Genomic DNA, 18,329 nt, shown 5'->3' with positions numbered 1-18,329 from the left:
TGGAGCTGGGTAGCTCAGTAGGTTAGCGCATGGCGCCATATTGCCAATGTTGCAGGTTTGATCCTCCCTATGGGACAACTGTAATTCCCGCATTGCAGGGGGTTGGACTAGATGATCCACAGGGTCCCTTCCAAATACAATTCTATGATAGGGGAAACAAAGCATAGAATTTCTAGCTGTCGATACAAGTCATAGCAGGCGTTTTATAAATCATTTAAAGTGTCAACACCAATAGAAGTTATTAATATTGCAGTTGTTGTATAAGCGATTATGATTACCGGAATGGAACAGAAATTAGTAAGATTTTGGAATGCAGAAATAAAGAAAACCATCAATTCCAGCAACCGGGGTGGGGGTGGGGGCAACCTTATTTAAAGTGCAGTGGTACTTCAGGTTAAGTACTTAATTTGTTCCGGAGGTCCGTTCTTAACCTGAAACTGTTCTTAACCTGAAGCACCACTTTAGCTAATGGGGCCTCCTGCTGCTGCCGCACCGCTGGAGCCCGATTTCTGTTCTCATCCAGAAGCAAAGTTCTTAACCTGAAGCACTATTCCTGGGTTAGCAGAGTCTGTAACCTGAAGCGTATGTAACCCGAGGTACCACTGTATATAATTCGGTATTTGAACGATTGGTATTAGTAATTGTATTATAAATCATAGCTGTCAACTTTTCCCTTTTCTTGCGAGGAATCCTATTCGGAATAAGGGAATTTCCCTTAAAAAAAGGGAACAGTTGACAGCTATGTTATACGTAAATTGGTATTGTTATAATGAGGCTTTTATTGGATTGTAATTGGGAACTAATAAAGATTATTATCAAAGATAAAGTTGAAGCAGGATTCCCCCCCCCCTTTCTTTCCCCCCAAGGCCTCTCAGCCTTCTAACACGTGTCAGCCTCCCGGGTGCGCGTCCATGGGAATGGGATCGCGCCAATCTCCACCCCCCCCCCACCACCTAGCTAAGAGCAGCCATTGCTGGCTTCCCCCGCCACCCGCTCCTCCCCTGTCCTCGCATCGCCCTTTCCCACGTGCGGCGAGCGAGTCACGCTGAGCCGCGCCCCTTGGGGCACATGGCTGCCCCTCGCTAAGCTTGCGCCGCCGGGGCGGATCTGCGCCCGCAGCGCCAGGGGAGATTAGCGCCGCCGCCCCGGCCTGCCCGGGGTAGCCCCGAGCGGGAGGCCGAGCAGCCGGAGCTGGGCTTGCACGCAAGGAGCAGCGGCTTCGCAGATGGGACTCCGGGCGCCGCACGTGCGCTTCTCCGCAGCTGGTCGGAGTTGGGGAGGTCGCGCCTCTCGCTGCGGGTGGATCAAGGGAAGAGAGGATTGAGGGCAGCTAAAGCTTAATCTCTCTCTTCCTCCCTCGAGGTCGGGCCGAAGTTTTACAAAAATAAAGCCCCAACCTCGCCAGATTTAAGGGCCGCCTCGGTACCTTAAGCGACCTCCCTTGTTGTTGCTTTGTTGTGGTGGTGTTGTCGTAAGAGCCAGATCCTAGGGGCTGAGGTCCATTTATATTTATATATTTATACCCCGCCCTCCCCAGCCAAGACCGGGCTCAGGGCGGCTAACAAACAATAATAATAACAAGTTGATTAAAATACAATTTAAAAAACAAGATTAAAATACAACATTAAAACGTTAGGATGCAGCCTCTTCACAGGAGGAGAAAGGAAAAAGAAAAAGGGGGAGGGAATCTCTGCAAAAACCCTTCCGACCCCCCATAAAATATTTGAGGGGGCTGCCCCCCAAGTTGATGGGCATTGCCATTCAAATAGTGTGCATGCGCCACATCTTGTGATCGATTATGCAGAGCAGGGCTTACCTGCCCCCCCCGCCAGTATTTTATTCAAGTTGGCACCCCAGGTGGTTGTGATTAGGAGAAGGAAAACTCCGATCCTAAACCTGCTTTGCAGGATATCTTCAAGAGAAGAAAACGCTAATAGTAGTAAACCCTGCACAAATCTGGAGTGCAATTCCTAAGACAGTGGATGGTGCCTGGTACGCCTCCTTCTAGCAACTCCTGCAGCCAAGCTGGTGTCAAACATATTGTTCTGCTTTCCTTTGGACCACATCAGCGATTGGTGGCCCAGGACTTCCATATAAACTGCCCAGGCTTGTGCCAGCCTGTGCTAACACACACAGCAGTTTAATTTCACCCCCAGAGGTGCACTCCATTGTCTCTCAGACAGATGCCAACAAAATCATCATTATTATTATTAATTAAATTTGTGTACTGCCCTTCATCCGTCGATGACGAACAGGAGGTCACTGGGATTAAGGCTGGCTTCCAATTTCCCGCCTGATGTGTGAGGCAAAGCTGAGTGAAGCTCCCATAACTCTGTTTATTCAGAATAAAGAGATGGGTACTGGGTATGGAGTGGTCAAAAGCATACAAGCAGAGCTGGCCCAGCTGTTAGGCAGGGTGAGGCTGCTGCCTCAGGTGGCAGAAGCCCTCTACAGGTGCCCTGCCTGCACCATCGGGTCCAATTTTGGGCAAGGTCATATCTGTTTGGGGCGAGACAAGCACGATCGTGCCTGAAATTGGCACTGCTGGTACCTGAGGTGGAAAATCCCGCAAGTGGCTCTTTCCATTTTCTGGCATTAAACATATTACTACATATTTGTGTTATTAATATTATTTAATCTAACATCAATTTGCCTTTTCATGGCACCCAAAACCAGCTTTTAACCAGTTAGTGGGACAGGATTTACCCTTGCAGGAGCATTGCTGTCAATGTGCTGATGACACACAGCTCTACTTCTCCTTTATACTGCAGATGAGGCAGTAGATGTGTTAGACCAGCATCTAGCCTCTGTAATGGACTGGATGAGAGCCAAGAAACTGAAGCTCAACCCAGGTAAGCCCCTGAGGCACAGTCAGTGGATAGTTCCCTGTTCCGGGCAGGGTTGCATTCTGCCTAAAGGATGTTTGTTTTAAATTATTGTATGTATATGCCTTTTACAATGCAAGTCTCTTCGAGGCATTTTACGTAGAAGATGGCCCATGCAAATGACAATAACATAGACTGCTGGAAAGTGAGCCTCATTGGTATCAACCAGATTTACTCCCAGGTCAGTAAGATTGCAGTTATACAGCCACATTTATGCTGAAGCAAGTCCCATGTTGTTCAGTGGGATTTACTCCTGAGTAAGGGTGCGGGTGGCGCTGTGGGTCTTGCTGAGCCTAGGACTTGCTGATCAGAAGGTCGGCAGTTCGAATCCCCACGACGGGGTGAGCTCCCATTGCTCAGTTCCTGCTCCTGCCAACCTAGCATTTCGAAAGCACGTCAAAGTGCAAGTAGATAAATACAGTAGGTACCGCTCCGGTGGGAAGGTAAACGGCGTTTCCGTGCGCTGCTCTGGTTCGCCAGAAGCGGCTCAGTCATGCTGGCCACATGACCCAGAAGCTGTACGCCGGCTCCCTCAGCCAATAAAGCGAGATGAGCGCCGCAACCCCAGAGTTGGCCACGACTGGACCTAATGGTCAGGGGTCCCTTTACCTTAACCTTTAAGGGTGCCTCAAATGACAGCCCTCACATCATACATAATAATAATAATAACAACAACAAGAAGTACTTAAAATTTCTAAGCATTGCAAAGAGATTAACAGATAAAACAATCCTTGCCTGCAGGCTGACAATCTAATGGATATGCTACAAAAGGAAAAAGGGCTGAGGAGGGTAGAGGAAAACAAACATTGGAGCAATGCTCTTTTCTGACACGAAGCACATATTCTGCAGCTGCTCCTTCTCTCGCTTGGATGAGACAGAATGATCTTCGCCTTGCTCTTCCTGGAAGCCCTACAGCTTCCACAACCCTCTTGTTTATGGATTCGGCTGAGCGGCGACCTCTGTTTGCTCCTGTTCTTTATTTTTAAACCCATCCACAGAGCATGTAACAAGTCGTGTAACAAAACATTGCATCTCCTTTTGTCTATATCTGAAAGGACGGTGACTCTTTGCCTTCTACTTATGTAGCCAAACGTAATGGTTCCATGCAGGAATCTGGGTCACCCAGAGAGGTGGGGGTGGGGAGTGGAAGGGAAGCAGAGAGTTAGGGTTTCTGGGCCACCTACGTGGGTGTGGTGCTGGTTTTTTTGTGAACTGCCGCAAACAGCAAGCAGGGGCTCAGCTGGTTCTGGGTTGCCGTTTATCAACTGCTCAATCCCTTCTTTTCTTCCCTGGGATTTTTCAAACTTTGTGAAGGTTTCTTCTTAGATGAATTGCTGTCTGGCAAGACAGCCGGGGAGGCCTTGAACAACACATAATCATACAAACTTCTAATAGCTTCTGCATTAAAACTGGTGACACACTTTACTCTTGCATCCCGAAAAGGCTTATGTAAGAGGAGAACTTCTTGGCAAAGGGGACCAGCTCTTGGACAGTGTTGAAGTAAATCCTTGTGCAAGTGCAATGGGACTTTCACCCTCTTTCCTCCTTCCCCTTGCACACGCTGTCTCCAGATCTGCTCCATAGAGGCGGGGGTAAACCCAGAACAGATTTAGGGGGTGCCTGGGAGAAGAAGGGGTGCTGTTGAACAAGCAGAAATCATTTTGCTGAAGCAACACTAGCTTTAGTGATACATTGCACACCATCCCTTATGTAGCTGCATGGATCACTGTTCTGGACTCAGAGCATGATAGCAAAGGCTTCTGAGACCTCGAGACCCTGGAGAGCGGCTGCCAATCAGCTGCAGCCAATACTGGGCTGGATGGACAAAAAGCCTGACGCGGGATAAGGAAGCTTCCTTATTTTGCTTTAGGTGTCCCTGCTGATTGGCATGCCTAGAACAGCAACTCACACGGAGATGAAACAGAGAACAGTTTGTATCCTCTGAGGGTATGTAATTCTGCTGCAGCTCTTGTAGTGGGTGCGATGGGATGTTTTCATCACACTCAGGGTGGAAGAGACAGCGATTCTGCAGACTGAAGCAGTCGAGTGGGCACATATGGCAATCTTGCAAATAAACCGGTCCCTAATTGTTAAGGGCTTTATATACTGATGGGACGCTGGTGGTGCTGTGGGTTAAACCACAGAGCCTAGGGCTTGCCGATCAGAAGGTTGGCAGTTCGAATCCCCGCGACGGGGTGAGCTCCCGTTGCTCGGTCCCTGCTTCTGCCAACCTAGCCGTTCGAAAGCACGCCAAAGTGCAAGTAGATAAATAGGTACCGCTCCGGCGGGAAGGTAAATGGCGTTTCCGTGCGCTGCTCTGGTTCGCCAGAAGCGGCTTAGTCATGCTGGCCACATGACCCAGAAGCTGTACGCCGGCTCCCTCGGCCAATAAAGCGAGATGAGCGCCGCAACCCCAGAGTCGGTCACGACTGGACCTAATGGTTACCAGAGGATGCAAGCCGCAAATTGAGCCTTCTTTGCAGCCACACAGTAGGCAGATTATGCGCTCCAACCTGTGACGGTATCAGAGCAAGACTGAGACTTCTCCATTGGAGAAGCATTCATGTGCCGTCTTCTTCTGCGCATGCGCAATACCTAGAGATGGTTTGTGACCGCACAGTGCCATGAAGTGCGGCCTTGGGAAGTTCTCCTGTACAAGCCCCATCAGAATGTAAGCCATGACTGTTTTTCTCTCCCATTCATCAAATCCCTTTATAAAGCTATCAGACCTGGTGGTGGTCAAATCTGATTGCATCCACTTTGCTGAAATGAATGGGAGGCCTCCCATTTTCTTAACCGCTTCTATTCATAAGGATTGGGCAGGATGGCTTCCCTGAGAACTGTGACCGATCAGATCTGGATCTCCCACTCTGCCATGGGCACTGCTGTCTCAACTCGCTGCATAGTAGGACCTTCTCTGCTCTTAGTTTTCAGGATGCCTTGCGTGGCCCTGTCCTAAACCTTCACACACTTCTCCTGTGCTATAGAAAAACTTTCCCCCCAGCAAGGCCGTTGACTGATATTTTTCTGGCGCAACGCTTGATCAAATGTTCTCAGGTGCTCACATCGGGACCCAGAACACAAACTCTATTTTTCAGAGCAGAACAAACTTTTAGGAGAAAAAGACTTGAGTAAATTAAATTGTCAGCTTCCCGTTCCAGCTCTCTTAACTTCGGGTGCCCCCCCCCACCTCCTGCCTCACTTTTTAAACCTTTGTCATGGCAGTATGTTAATGGTTCACTGCACTGTCCCAGTTTCTCTCTGTGTTTTTTTTTACATCCTATTAATAGCGGTTGTCCCAGTTTCATATTCAGCAGGGGCTTTCTCGGCGCCCTGGTATATAACTTCCTGGCTCACACATCTCTGTTTTTAACCAATTCATCCGTTGCAAACATTGAGTCCTGTATTTTAAAAATAATGCATTTTTTTTTTGTATTTAGGCATTAGTTGTTTTGTGCTACAGGCCTGAGCTGTCATTCTAACTTCCAGACTGATAACTCGGTTGGTAGAGAATGAGACTCTTAATTTCAGGGCTGTGGGTTCAAGCTACACATTGGGCAAAAAAGATTCCTGCATTGCAGGGAGTTGATGACCCAACTCTGCAGTTCTATGATCCTATCTCCAAGTGTTTTATATTAAGCTAGTACTGTATTTGGGACACGGGTGGCACTGTGGGTGAAACCACAGAGCCCAGGATTTGCCAATCAGAAGGTCGGCGGTTCCAATCCCCACGACGGGGTGAGCTCCCGTTGCTCGGTCCCTGCTCCTGCCAACCTAGCAGTTCGAAAGCACATCAAAGTGCAAGTAGATAAATAGGTACCACTCCGGCGGGAAGGTAAACAGCATTTCCGTGCGCTGCTCTGGTTCGCCAGAAACGGCTTAGTCATGCTGGCCACATCACCCGGAAGCTGTACGCCGGCTCCCTCAGCCAATAAAGCGAGATGAGCGCCGCAACCCGAGAGTTGGCCACGACTGGACCTAATGGTCAGGGGTCACTTTACCTTTACCTGTAGTACTGTATTACAATACAGTCATACCTTGGGTTACAGCCGCTTCAGGTTGCATTTTTTTGGTTTACGGACCGCCGAAACCCGGAAGTACTGGAACGGGTTACTTCCGGGTTTCGGCGGTCACGCATGCACAGAAACACTGAATCACGCTTTGTTCATGTGCAGAAGCTTTGAATTGCAACCCGCGCGTGCGCAGACACGGGTTGCGAATGCTGCGGGTTGCGAATGTGCATCCCGCACAGATCACGTTCACAACCCGAGCGTCCATTGTACAGTTGTACCTCGGGTAAAGAACTTAATTCGTTCTGGAGGTCTGTTTTTAATCTGAAACCATTCTTAACCTGAGGTACCACTTTAGCTAATGGGGCCTCCCGCCGTGCCATTTCTGTTCTCATCCTGAAGCAAAGTTCTTAACCCGAGGTACTATTTCTGGGTTAGCGGAGTCCGTAACCTGAAGAGTCTGCAACCCGAGGTACCACTGTATTAGCAGTAGCAGTGAAGGGAACAAAGACACATGCAGAGAGAGAGAAAGATAGACTGAGCAATTAGTGGTGATGGCTATATGGAATCTTTAGGTTCGGGGGCTATATATGTCTCAGTATCGGCCACATCTGCACCTTGCATTTAAAGTCATATCACACCACTTCAAGCAATCATGGCTTCCTCCAAAGGATCATGGGAACTGTAGTTTGCTGAGAGGGGACTCCTTGTCCCTTCACAGAGCCACAGTTCCCAGAGCTCCATGGGAAGAGGATTGGACTGTTAAACCGCTTTAAGAATTGTGGCTTTGCAAGGGGAATAGGGTTCTCCTAACAACTCTCAACGTGCTTAACAAACTACGGTTCCCAGGATTATTGGGGAGAAACCATGACTTGTAAAAGCGGAACATTACTGCTTCAAATGTAAGGTGCAGGTGGGGTCATAGTTGTGGGGGGCAACAACAGCAAAGGAGGGCTAGTTCAAGCCAGTCAGATGGGCGGGGTACAAATAATAAACTATTATTATAAATTATTATTATTAATCTATCCCCTTTGTGGGTTTGTCATAGGCATCTGGATGGCCACTGTGAAAACAGAATGCAGGACGAGATAGGCTTTTGGGCTGTTCTTACATCTTATTGCTCTGATTTGATTTATTTCAGTAAGCTTTTAGCATACCCAGATTTCATAAGATGATCCCATCTGTGTTCTACATACAATTCCTAAAACAGTTCCTCCAGTTGAGACAATTTAGGTAAAGGTAAAGGGACCCCTGACCATTAGGTCCAGTCGTGGCCGACTCTGGGGTTGCGGCGCTCATCTCACTTTATTGGCCGAGGGAGCTGGTGTACAGCTTCCAGGTCATGTGGCAAGCATGACTAAGCTGCTTCTGGCGAACCAGAGCAGTGCACGGAAACGCCGTTTACCTTCCCGCTGGAGTGGTACCTATTTATCTACTTGCACTTTGACTTACTTTCGAACTGCTAGGTTGGCAGGAGCAGGGACCGAGCAACGGGAGCTCACCCCGTCGCGGGGATTGGAACCGCGACCTTCTGATTGGCAAGCCCTAGTCTCTGTGGTTTAACCCACAGCGCCCCCCGCGTCCCTTGAGACAATTTAAAGAGGCCCAAATTGTGGATTCTCAAAACCGTCTGCACATGATGAATGCATCTTAGAAGCGATCAAAGTATTTCATGCTCGAAATGGCATTGACACATGCACCAGGGTTAAGCAGATGTAGGGCAATTTTAATTTCTATGGTGCATAATTTGGCAGTTTGGGGCTTTTTAAATGGTTGGGCCCATAGTGTGGTTTGCACAGAGGCAGCCCCAAGTTTTTGTGGCCACACCATTTCCAGGTATGGCTGGCAAGATCCTCGCACAGCCCCTGCCAGTCAGAGCTAGATGAAACAATTGTCTGACTCAGACAGATGCCTATGTTCCATCTTGAGCTCTTGAGAAACTCAGTGAACTCTCTCAGTCCTGGAACTCCCAATTTCCTTAAAGCTGCAGCCCTTGACATTTCTATTCCAAAGTAAGTCTAACTTTCACTGTGGAATTTACTCCCAGGTAAGTAAGCCCAGGGTTGCAGCCTGCCTCGCTCTCTGTAGTCACTAGTCACTAGGCTATAGCACTCTGTAGTCACTAGATGTCAGGGGAAACCACCTGTACAGAACACTGATTATGGCATCACAGAGATAAACAACAGCGTCTTCAGAACTTTGGCAGGATTTACAATATGATGCCCCTTCATGGATCACTTGCCTTGCCGTGGCGAAGGGGCTTGAATAACTCAGAGAAGCTATGAACTATGCTGAGCAGGGCACCCAAGATGAACAGGTCATAGTGGAGAGTTTTGACCAAACGTGATCCACCTGGAGGAGGAACCGGCAAGCCACTCCAGTATCCCTGCCAAGAAAACTCCATGGCCCAGTAGTGATGTATGGAAGTGAGAGCTGGACCATAAAGAAGGCTGATGCCGAAGAATGGATGCTTTTGAATTATGGTACTGGAGGAGACTCTTGAGAGTCCCATGGACTGCAAGAAGATCAAACCTATCCATTCTTAAGGAAATCAGCTGAGTGCTCACTGGAAGGACAGATCGTGAAGCTGAGGCTCCAATACTTTGGCCACCTCATGTGAAGAGAAGACTCCCTGGAAAAGACCCTGATGTTGGGAAAGATGGAGGGCACAAGGAGAAGGGGATGACAGAGGACGAGATGGTTGGATAGTGTTCTCGAAACTACCAGCATGAGTTTGACCAAACTGCGGGAGGCAGTGGAAGACAGAAGTGCTTGGCGTGCTCTGGTCCATGGGGTCACAAAGAGTCGGACACGACTAAGCGACTAAACAACAACAACACCACCACCACAATATGATGACCATGAGCAGACCAAAGTCAGGCACTTTTAAGGCCCCAGTGATTTCAAGGGCAGATACCCTCAGTAAAACAAAAGGGGCAGAAAAGTCCTCTACTCTTATAATTATTCAACCTTGGGTCCCCAGGTGTTGTTGGACTACAACTCCCTGACCAATGGGCCAAGCCAGCTGGGAATGATGGGAGCTGTAGTCCAACCCATCTGGGGAGCTCACTGACTGCAGCACTTTTAACCAGCTGCGGTTCAGAAATTCTGGTCACAGGCAGGGCCTTGCAGAGGCCCGTGCCAGGTAGATAATGTGCCCCCCCCCCTTTTTACCCTGGGGATAACTGAAGTCTTATAAATAAGTATATAAATAATTCTCACAAAAGTTATGCTGACAAATAATTTTATTTCAAGGCTTGAACCATATCTGCATATAAAGACAAAATGATGGTGATTATGCTGACCGAGGCCCCCTTTGGAATCGGAGGCCCGGGCCAAGTGGCCCTTATGGCCCCCCCCCCCCCCCCCGTCTGGGCCTGGTCACAGGCAGAAATCGAAGGTCGGCGGTTCAAATCCCTGCGACGGTGTGAGCTCCCGTTGCTCGGTCCCAGCTCCTGCCAACCTAGCAGTTTGAAAGCAGTTCAAAGTGCAAGTAGATAAATAGGTAGCGCTCCGGCGGGAAGGTAAACGGCGTTTCAGTGCGCTGCTCTGGTTCGCCAGAAGCGGCTTAGTCATGCTGGCCACATGATCCGGAAGCTGTACGCCAGCTCCCTCGGCCAGTAAAGCGAGATGAGCGCCGCAACCTCAGAGTGGGTCACAACTGGACCTAACGGTCAGTGGTCCCTTTACCTTTACCTAAATTGTCTCAACTGGAGGAACTGTTTTAGGAATTGTATGTAGAACACAGATGGGATCATCTTATGAAATCTGGGTGTGCTTAAAGCTTACTGAAATAAATCAAATAAGAGCAATAAGATATAAGAACAGCCCAAAGGCCTATCTCGTCCTGCATTCTGTTTTCACAGTGGCCACCCAGATGCCTATGACAAACACACAAAAAGGGCATAGATTAATAATAACAATTTATAATAATAGTTTATTATTTGTACCCCGCCCATCTGACTGGCTTGAACTAGCCCTCCTTTGCTGTTGTTGCCTCCCACAACTATGACCTTACATTTGAAGCAGTAATGTTCCGCTTTTACAAGTCATGGTTTCTCTGAAGAATCCTGGGAACCGTAGTTTGTTAAGCATGTTGAGAGTCATTAAAAAGGTAAAGGGACCCCTGACCATTAGGTCCAGTCGTGGCCGACTCTGGGGTTGCGATGCTCATCTCGCTTTATTGGCCGAGGGAGCCGGTGTGCAGCTTACAGCGTATGGCATACAGCTGTCGCAGGGAGTTGAACCACCAACCTTCTGATTGGCAAGTCCTAGGCTCTGTGGTTTAACCCACAGCGCCACCCACGTCCCTTGAGAGTTGTTAGGAGAACCCTATTCCCCTTGCAAAGCCACAATTCTTAAAGCGGTTTTACAGTCCAGCCCTCTTCCAATGGAGCTCTGGGAACTGTGGATCTGTGAAGGGACAAGGAGTCCCCTCTCACCCTTTACCTTTTTATACCACTTTTTATTTTATTGAACCACCACGAAGAAGACAGTGCTTCTGAGCAAACCCAGAATGCCCCAGCCCCACCTCCGGCTAATCGCCACCCCATTCTCCCCCTTCCCCAAGTCATCCTCGCCCCCCGGGATCTGGAGCGGCAGCTTGGCTCCCTTCTGGGGCAAATCAGGACGTGACCCCTTTCTCCGCTGACAATAAGCTGGGAACTGCCGCTTGCCTATGTCCCAGATGGGCCCGTGCCAGGCGGCGGGTGGGTGCGGGGGACGCGATCGGTGGGTGGGTGGGGGTGCGTGGGGGGGTGCTCTCCTCCCCCCCCCCCCCGATCTGGGGTGCTGCTGCTGCTGCAATGTGTGCGTGAAGCGAGGCCGAGCTCCCCTTCCCCTCCCTCCGCCTTGCTGCCCATGTGCGGCCGCGGGAGCTGATGTCATCGCTTGGGCTGCCTGAAATGTGTGTCAGTGGGGCATGCCTCCGATGCTGTCACATGCAGGCTACACATGAGCCAGCCGCCGAGGCAAGCCAGATCTTCCCTCCCCCGCTCCCTCCTGGCTCGAAAACAGGAGCGGCTAATCCCCGAGTTGAACAAGCAAAAAAGCAGCAGCAAGCGAGCAAGCCTCACCCACGTCTATACAATCCAGGCAGCGCCGGAGTAGCGGGGGTGGTGGAGAGAGGGGGGAATCTGCATCCGGAGCCGGGCTTGGAAGCACGTGGAAGTGGCAGCAGGCTGCAAAAAACGCCGCTTTCGGGAACCTGAAACCATTTCGCAGCTCGGGAGCAAGCAAGGAAGCGAGCACGCGCACACTCGCATCCGCGGGAGAAAGCAAGGGAGGGGGAAAGGAGGGAAGCCGCAGAGGGTTCCCTTAGCGCTTAGCCTACTTGCTCCGCCGATCGTTATTTCCATTTATTTATTTATTTTCGGCCGCTTGGAGGGGGCGCCTCGTTTGCAAGCACACACACACGCACCGCACTGCACAGGTCTTTGCAACGGCTCGACGCGATTTCTGCTTCGCAAGCCCGGTGAGATCTGCAAACGGAAGCCGGGCGCCTGGAGACGCAGCAACATGGATAACAATTCGGGTAAGCCGGCGAGCGTTGCTGTGGTGCTGCAAACTCTCCTCTCTCGCTAGGATTTAGCGGATCGTAGGAGATGGCATCAGTTCTCTGGAAGTGGGTGGGCGCTAAAAGGGGAATGCGAAAAAAGAGGAGAGGCTGCACCCGGTTGTGGTTTTTTTTTGGAAGGGGGGAGTTGCAAGCCGTTTGCAAAATGCAATCATCTTTGTGCCATATTATAAACCGGGTTTTTAACGTTCTCTTCAGTGGCAATATCCTAGGATAGGATATCCTATCAGGTTAGATTCCCGGCACCGGAAGGCGTTCATAAGTCTGGGATTTAATTCATTTCCCATTTAGAAAAACACACACCAGCGCGCACAGAAATCCCCTTGCGTTATTTTTAGACAGTTGGTATTTTCCTAGCCCAAGCTTACATTTCTGAATTGTGAGTGGGGGTTTCTAAAGAGCCTTTTATGCCTGATTTCCTCCCCTTTTTATTTCTTTGCACGAAGAGCGGGGTGGCGGCGGAGGGAGAAAATAGAAATATGGTTTCGGTTGGTACTGGAATGGTTGTTTAAGTGAAAAGGAGAGGGAGGGAGGGAGCCAGCCTGAAAGACGTGCAGGGGCAGTCAAGGCATGAGAAAATTATTGCTGCAATGTGGGAAGTAGTTCTGATGCGTAAAATTACTACTTGCCTTCGAAATTTGTTTTGATGAAATAGCATGCATTTGACTCGCGGGAATGCCCCGGGATTCGTGCACCTCGGTAAACAAGCCCCGTGGCATTTGACTGGCAGGCTCTGAAAAACTGCAACTCATTTCTGTTTTGTCCTCGGCTGTTGTGCAAAAGGAGGGTGGAAATATTGCAGGTTTGGAGAGCTCTGTGTGTATGTGTGCAAATTGGATGGATCCAGCAGTCACCCCCCAGGAGGTCTCTCTGGGATGTAGCAGATGATGCGTGTGGAGACCTACCAAGGGGGAAGTTGGGTTTTAGGGGAACGGGGTTGCTGAAAGCGGGGTGAGATGAGGTTAACCCAGGAAAGTGGGCCAGTGTAAAGAGAGCCAGCTTTTTACATAGGAGAGATGAGTAAGTGCTGCTTTGCACAGAATCAGACCATCCAGCCCAGACTGGCAGGTCTCGGGTAAAGGTATTTCCTTCCCAGCTTGAATTCTCTTCCCCTGGTAGATGTTAAGGATGAGATCTTGGGCTGTGTCCTCTTTTACTCAGAAAGCGATAATCATTCCATCACAGTAGAGAAGGCTGCCCAGCATAGAGTTCAGCATCCTGTGAAAATATCAACTTTTTTGTTTTAAAAGGGCAAGTTTCTAGTCCTTAATCAATGCTTGGTGGCAGTAGTGGCAATGCTGGCTGAAATCTCAGATGCGATGGGGGGCGGTTGGGGGGGGGGAGATATCTAAGCAAGGCTTCCATGGACCAGGAGATGGGTCATGGTGACATGCATAACTCTTTGCCTAACAGAAGCAGAATAAATTCTGCTTCTTTGCATAGCAGAAGCAGAATAAATTATGCCAGAAAAAAGCAGATAGATGCAAATTTATTTAATTTGCAGCGTTTACACAGGCTGCCTGATTTTTTCTTGCATTGGCGCGGATTGAGCTTGCTGCAGAATTTTCATTTGTTTGTTTTAGTGAAGAAGATTACAAACAGAGCCAGGCTGGGTTATGTATCCTTATATTCATGCAAGAGTGCCTTCCATTTGTGTGTGTGGGGGGGGGGGTTGTTGTTTCTCCCATCTACTACAGATCTCTGGAATACGAAATAATTTTCACAAGGAATCCTCTGCTGTGCAGTCTTTATGGGGGACACTGTGACCTGATTGCAGAGTTGCAGAGCCCTGGGTTGCCCCGTGCCTCCTCCCCCGCCCCTCATTCCTGCTAAATCATCTATAAGAAGCTTTTGGAGTGCAGGGTAGGGGAAGCGTTTCATAGCATTAAGAGTCCCACAGATCTCCTGTTAACCCCCAGAAGTTCCTTGGTGGCCACAGAGTGACGGACTTGGGTTCAAATCTCTCTGAGGAATAGAATGAACTCGGTGGCTGTGTGAAAGCCACACTTGCCTCTCAACCCAACTGACCTTGCAGGTTTGTCATTAGAATTGAATGGAGCATTTATTCTGCCTTGAACTCCTTTGAGGAATAAATACTATTTTTTTGTATTTCATGCGCACTTGCATTAAAAGAACTTGGATGTTTCTAGTCCCAGGGATCATTAGGGCAGCAGTGCAAGAAGCAGGAGTGACATGTCACTGCTCTGGGGCCACTTCTGGGTCAATAGCATTAGAAGGGGTCAGCCCTACTGCAGTTTGGAGGTGGGTGGTGTGCAGGGTGCCATCAAGTTGCACTTAAATTCCACCGTGAAGCTTAACATCACTGTGATGTCACTGCTGTGCCTTTTCCACTGAGGCAATGCAGCATTCAGAAATTCTGGGACTGTTGTGACGTCACAATGGCCTCTTGAAGGTTTCCTTATCATTCTAGGAGGCTACCGTGGTGATTCACAACAACACACGTTGACACTGTGCATTGCGCTACAATCTCTTGAGATGTCACTTTCCAGTTGTGGGTTAACATTGGGTTGGATGACTAACTTAAGTCCCATTGATTTCAACCTCTGTGCATGACTAAGTCCATCCTGTTTGCCTTCTAGTGATAACAGTGCCTAATCTTTTATCAAGTGCCTACAGAAGTATAGTACGTGTGCAACTATTGGTATCCTTGGAGACTTGGGTATTCCCTTCTAATAGGACCCATTTGGGAGCAATGCTTCCCCCCTCCCCAATGATTGATGGCTGCAGGAAACACACACACACCCTCTCTTTAAGCCAGGGCTGGCCAACCTCTGTATTTTGCGGGGTATTCTGCTTCTTCAAACAATGGGACTGCAAGTGTATTTTATCACCAAAGCTTTCCTTGTGGCGGTCATATTTGATAATAAAGCTGGTAAAAAAGGTAAATGACCCTGACAGTTAAGTCCAATTGCGAAAAACTGGTGTTGCAGTGCTCATCTTGCTTTACTGGCCAAGGGAGCTGACGTTTGCCTGTAGACAGTTTTCCAGGGTCATGTGGCCAGCATGACTAAGCCACTTCTGGCAAAACCAGCCGCTGTTTACCTTCCCACTGGAGTGGTACCTATTTATCTACTTGCACTTTGATGTGCTTTCGAACTGCTAGGTTGGCAGGAGCTGGGACCAAAGAACAGGCGCTTACCCCATCGCGGGGATTCAAACCGCCGACCTTTTGATCGGCAAGCCCAAGGCTCAGTGGTTTACACCACAGCTCCACCCTCATCCCAATAAAGCTGGTATCTCCTAGTAACTTTCACCTTAAAAATAATAATATTATGAAGCTCACTGGGACATAGCCGTGGTACAACATACAAAACCTAAACAGAGGGGGTGCCATTAAAATGTGGAGGTTCTGCATTCCCCCCCCCCCCCATTATTTTTTTCCTTTTCTTTGTAACTGGGACAACTTTCTTCCTTAAACCCTATTCCTTAATTCAAAGTTGAATTTCCTCAAAGAACCAGTGGTGGAACGTGGGCCACCAAGGCTCATCCTCCCCACTGCAAGGCATTCAAGCTGTCCTGCGAGACTTTGGGCTGAGGGCTGAGTCCCTGAACCAGCAGCCATCTGCCTAATCCGTCTGATGGGAGCGGCAGTCTTGACAGGTCCCTTGCTTGGAGGATCCTGGGTATACCTGCACGTGATTCCCACTTGCATGGTGCTCACCTGACGCCGCAGTCTCCTGACTTGAGTGCCACAAGCCTTAACTGAACGTGCCCAAGGTTTTTTCCAGCTAATCACTGCTTGAGTAAGATCGCCAGGTGACTCACGGGCTGTTGAGGAGGAGGAGGAAGGTGTGCATGGATGTGCCTGCTTTCAGCACCCAGGTGTGCTGTTTTATCTCTTCAGTAGTTAAAGATCTTGAGCGCTGGCATGGGCTGGGATAGGAGTGTCCCGCTTGCCAAATTTTCGGAGGCCGATTCCATTTACAAGGCTGAGATTCCTCTTCAAGGTTCATGTGAAGTTCAAGATTGTATTCCACCCCGTTCGGCCTGGGACGTCGCTGGTTTGGAACATTGCAGTGAGCTTGCCGAGCCCAAAAGCATTAGGCTGTGGGTCAAAATGTGACCCAAAGAGTAGCCACTGTTGGTCAGAGCGGTCGAGACTTGGGTAGATGTGGCAGATCATCTGAGTTGGTTCAAAGCAGCCTCCAGCGTTTCCTCATGAAGGAAACTCTGCAGTGGTAGAAGAAATCCTTAGTGGTCATTAGTGAGTCCCTGTCAGGGAAAAAGGCCGGATGTAAATAAATTATATCTATAATAAATAGAACAACAGTAATTTTAACATGTAAGCTACACCTGCTGAAATTCCTTCTCCTAGACTAATATTAAAGGTGCTGTGGTGAATGTGTTGCAGCTGGCCAGACAGAATGACACCTTGTTATATTATGTTTATGCTATTTTGGAGGTTATTACAGTTATTATTATTAATCAGATTTCTATACCACCCTTCATCATAAGATCCCAGGGCGGTTCACAGAATAAAATACAGGATAAAAACAAGTACATAAGTAAAACGAAACAGCAAAACAATAAACCCTCACTTCCCACAGATACATTTAAAAGACTGCAGAATATTCTTCGGACACCACCACCCTGAGCCAGTTTGGGGGGGAAGCCACCTTTAAGGCCTTGCACTGACAGGACTCAGAAGGTGAATCCCACCCATACATTTCTAACAATTTCCCCTCAAAGCCAGTTGTGGGGAACTTAACTGTAGCCAGGAGGTTTTTATCCACTTGAAATTCCAGTTTTCTGTGGGCCAAATTCTTCCCACGGAATGCCAGTTGCCTACCACAGATTTGTCTGATAAAGGACAACTGGTGGCCGAATTCTCAGACCAGTAAGCAATTGTGTCTGTCCCTCAGTGGGGGGTCCGCTTGGTTTTAATCAACAGACAATTTTTTGCTCACTGGAACAAGAAAAGTGCTTTAAAACTCAAGGGGGGGGGCAGGAAATTAATTTGTGTTTTTTGTATTGTATCTTGGCTAATGGCTATTCGGAAATATTTCATGTTTTAATTTCCAAAGGTGTGTATATGGGGAGCGAGCATTGAGTTGTGTGCACGCAGTGAAATATACTTTGGGCCCCAGACTGCAGTTCCCCTATGGCCCTCCAGATGTGGTTGGACTCTGAGTCCCATCATCCCTGGCCATTGGCTATGCTGCCTGGGGTTGATGGGAGTTGGAGTTCAGCTGCATCGGAAGGGCACCTGATGGGTTGGCCGAGGAGCTGGTCACCCATTGGTGAAATTTTGCCCCTTCCTAACTAGAATATGTTGCAACAGTTAAAGGAGACCCAAGTTTGATTCATTGAACCATATTCTCTCTCTGGCTGCCTGTGCACACCATATATTTAAAACACATTGCTGCCCCAAAGAATTCTGGGAACTCTGCCCACCACAGAGCTACAATTTCCAGCGCCTTTGAGAAACCACAGCTCCAGGATTCTTGGGGAAAGTCAAGGGCTTTAAACGTATGGGGTATATGAGGCATTCTCACTTACTGTTTCTCTTTTGCACACGGCTGCAATTCCCTGCACTTCCTTATCTGTTGCCTAGAGCTCACCTTTGCACCAGGGCTTCCCCATCCACTTCAAAAGTGTTTATGTGCAAAACTGCCCTTGAAATTAGCAAAGAAGAAGCCCACTTGAACGGCAGGGCTTTATATCAGATCCCATCTGCCGAAGTTATTCCCCATGTGTGCATGTAGGCATTGCTTTCTGCATTTTTTTTTTTTTTTACTAGTGTTTCCAAACCTGTTTCATAAGCTGTGTTATTTTGGGCGTGCAGCCAACGATCTCCTGCTATGTTTGCACATCCTTGTCCGCTTATAGAAACACAGA

At 48.7% G+C, this 18,329-nt stretch overlaps 1 protein-coding gene across 2 annotated transcripts in view; it reads left to right on the top strand.

Moving 5' to 3' along the window:
• The first annotated feature begins 2,773 nt into the window (after positions 1–2,773).
• Positions 2,774–18,329, top strand: part of LOC114586286 (nuclear receptor subfamily 1 group D member 1-like) — a 47,753-nt gene continuing 32,197 nt past the window's right edge. The window contains exon 1 of one of the 2 annotated variants that reach the window (XM_028709546.2): positions 2,774–2,852. In XM_028709546.2, coding sequence (XP_028565379.2) covers positions 2,813–2,852 — 40 coding nt within the window. In that variant the 5' untranslated portion in view covers positions 2,774–2,812. Of the gene's footprint in view, positions 2,853–11,791; positions 12,429–18,329 lie in introns of those variants that run through there. The other variant, XM_028709576.2, reaches the window with a different exon arrangement.

The sequence above is a fragment of the Podarcis muralis genome, chromosome 2 (genome assembly GCF_964188315.1).
Source record: "Podarcis muralis chromosome 2, rPodMur119.hap1.1, whole genome shotgun sequence".
Classification (NCBI taxonomy): domain Eukaryota; kingdom Metazoa; phylum Chordata; class Lepidosauria; order Squamata; family Lacertidae; genus Podarcis; species Podarcis muralis.
This window is presented reverse-complemented; position numbering and strand designations above follow the sequence as displayed.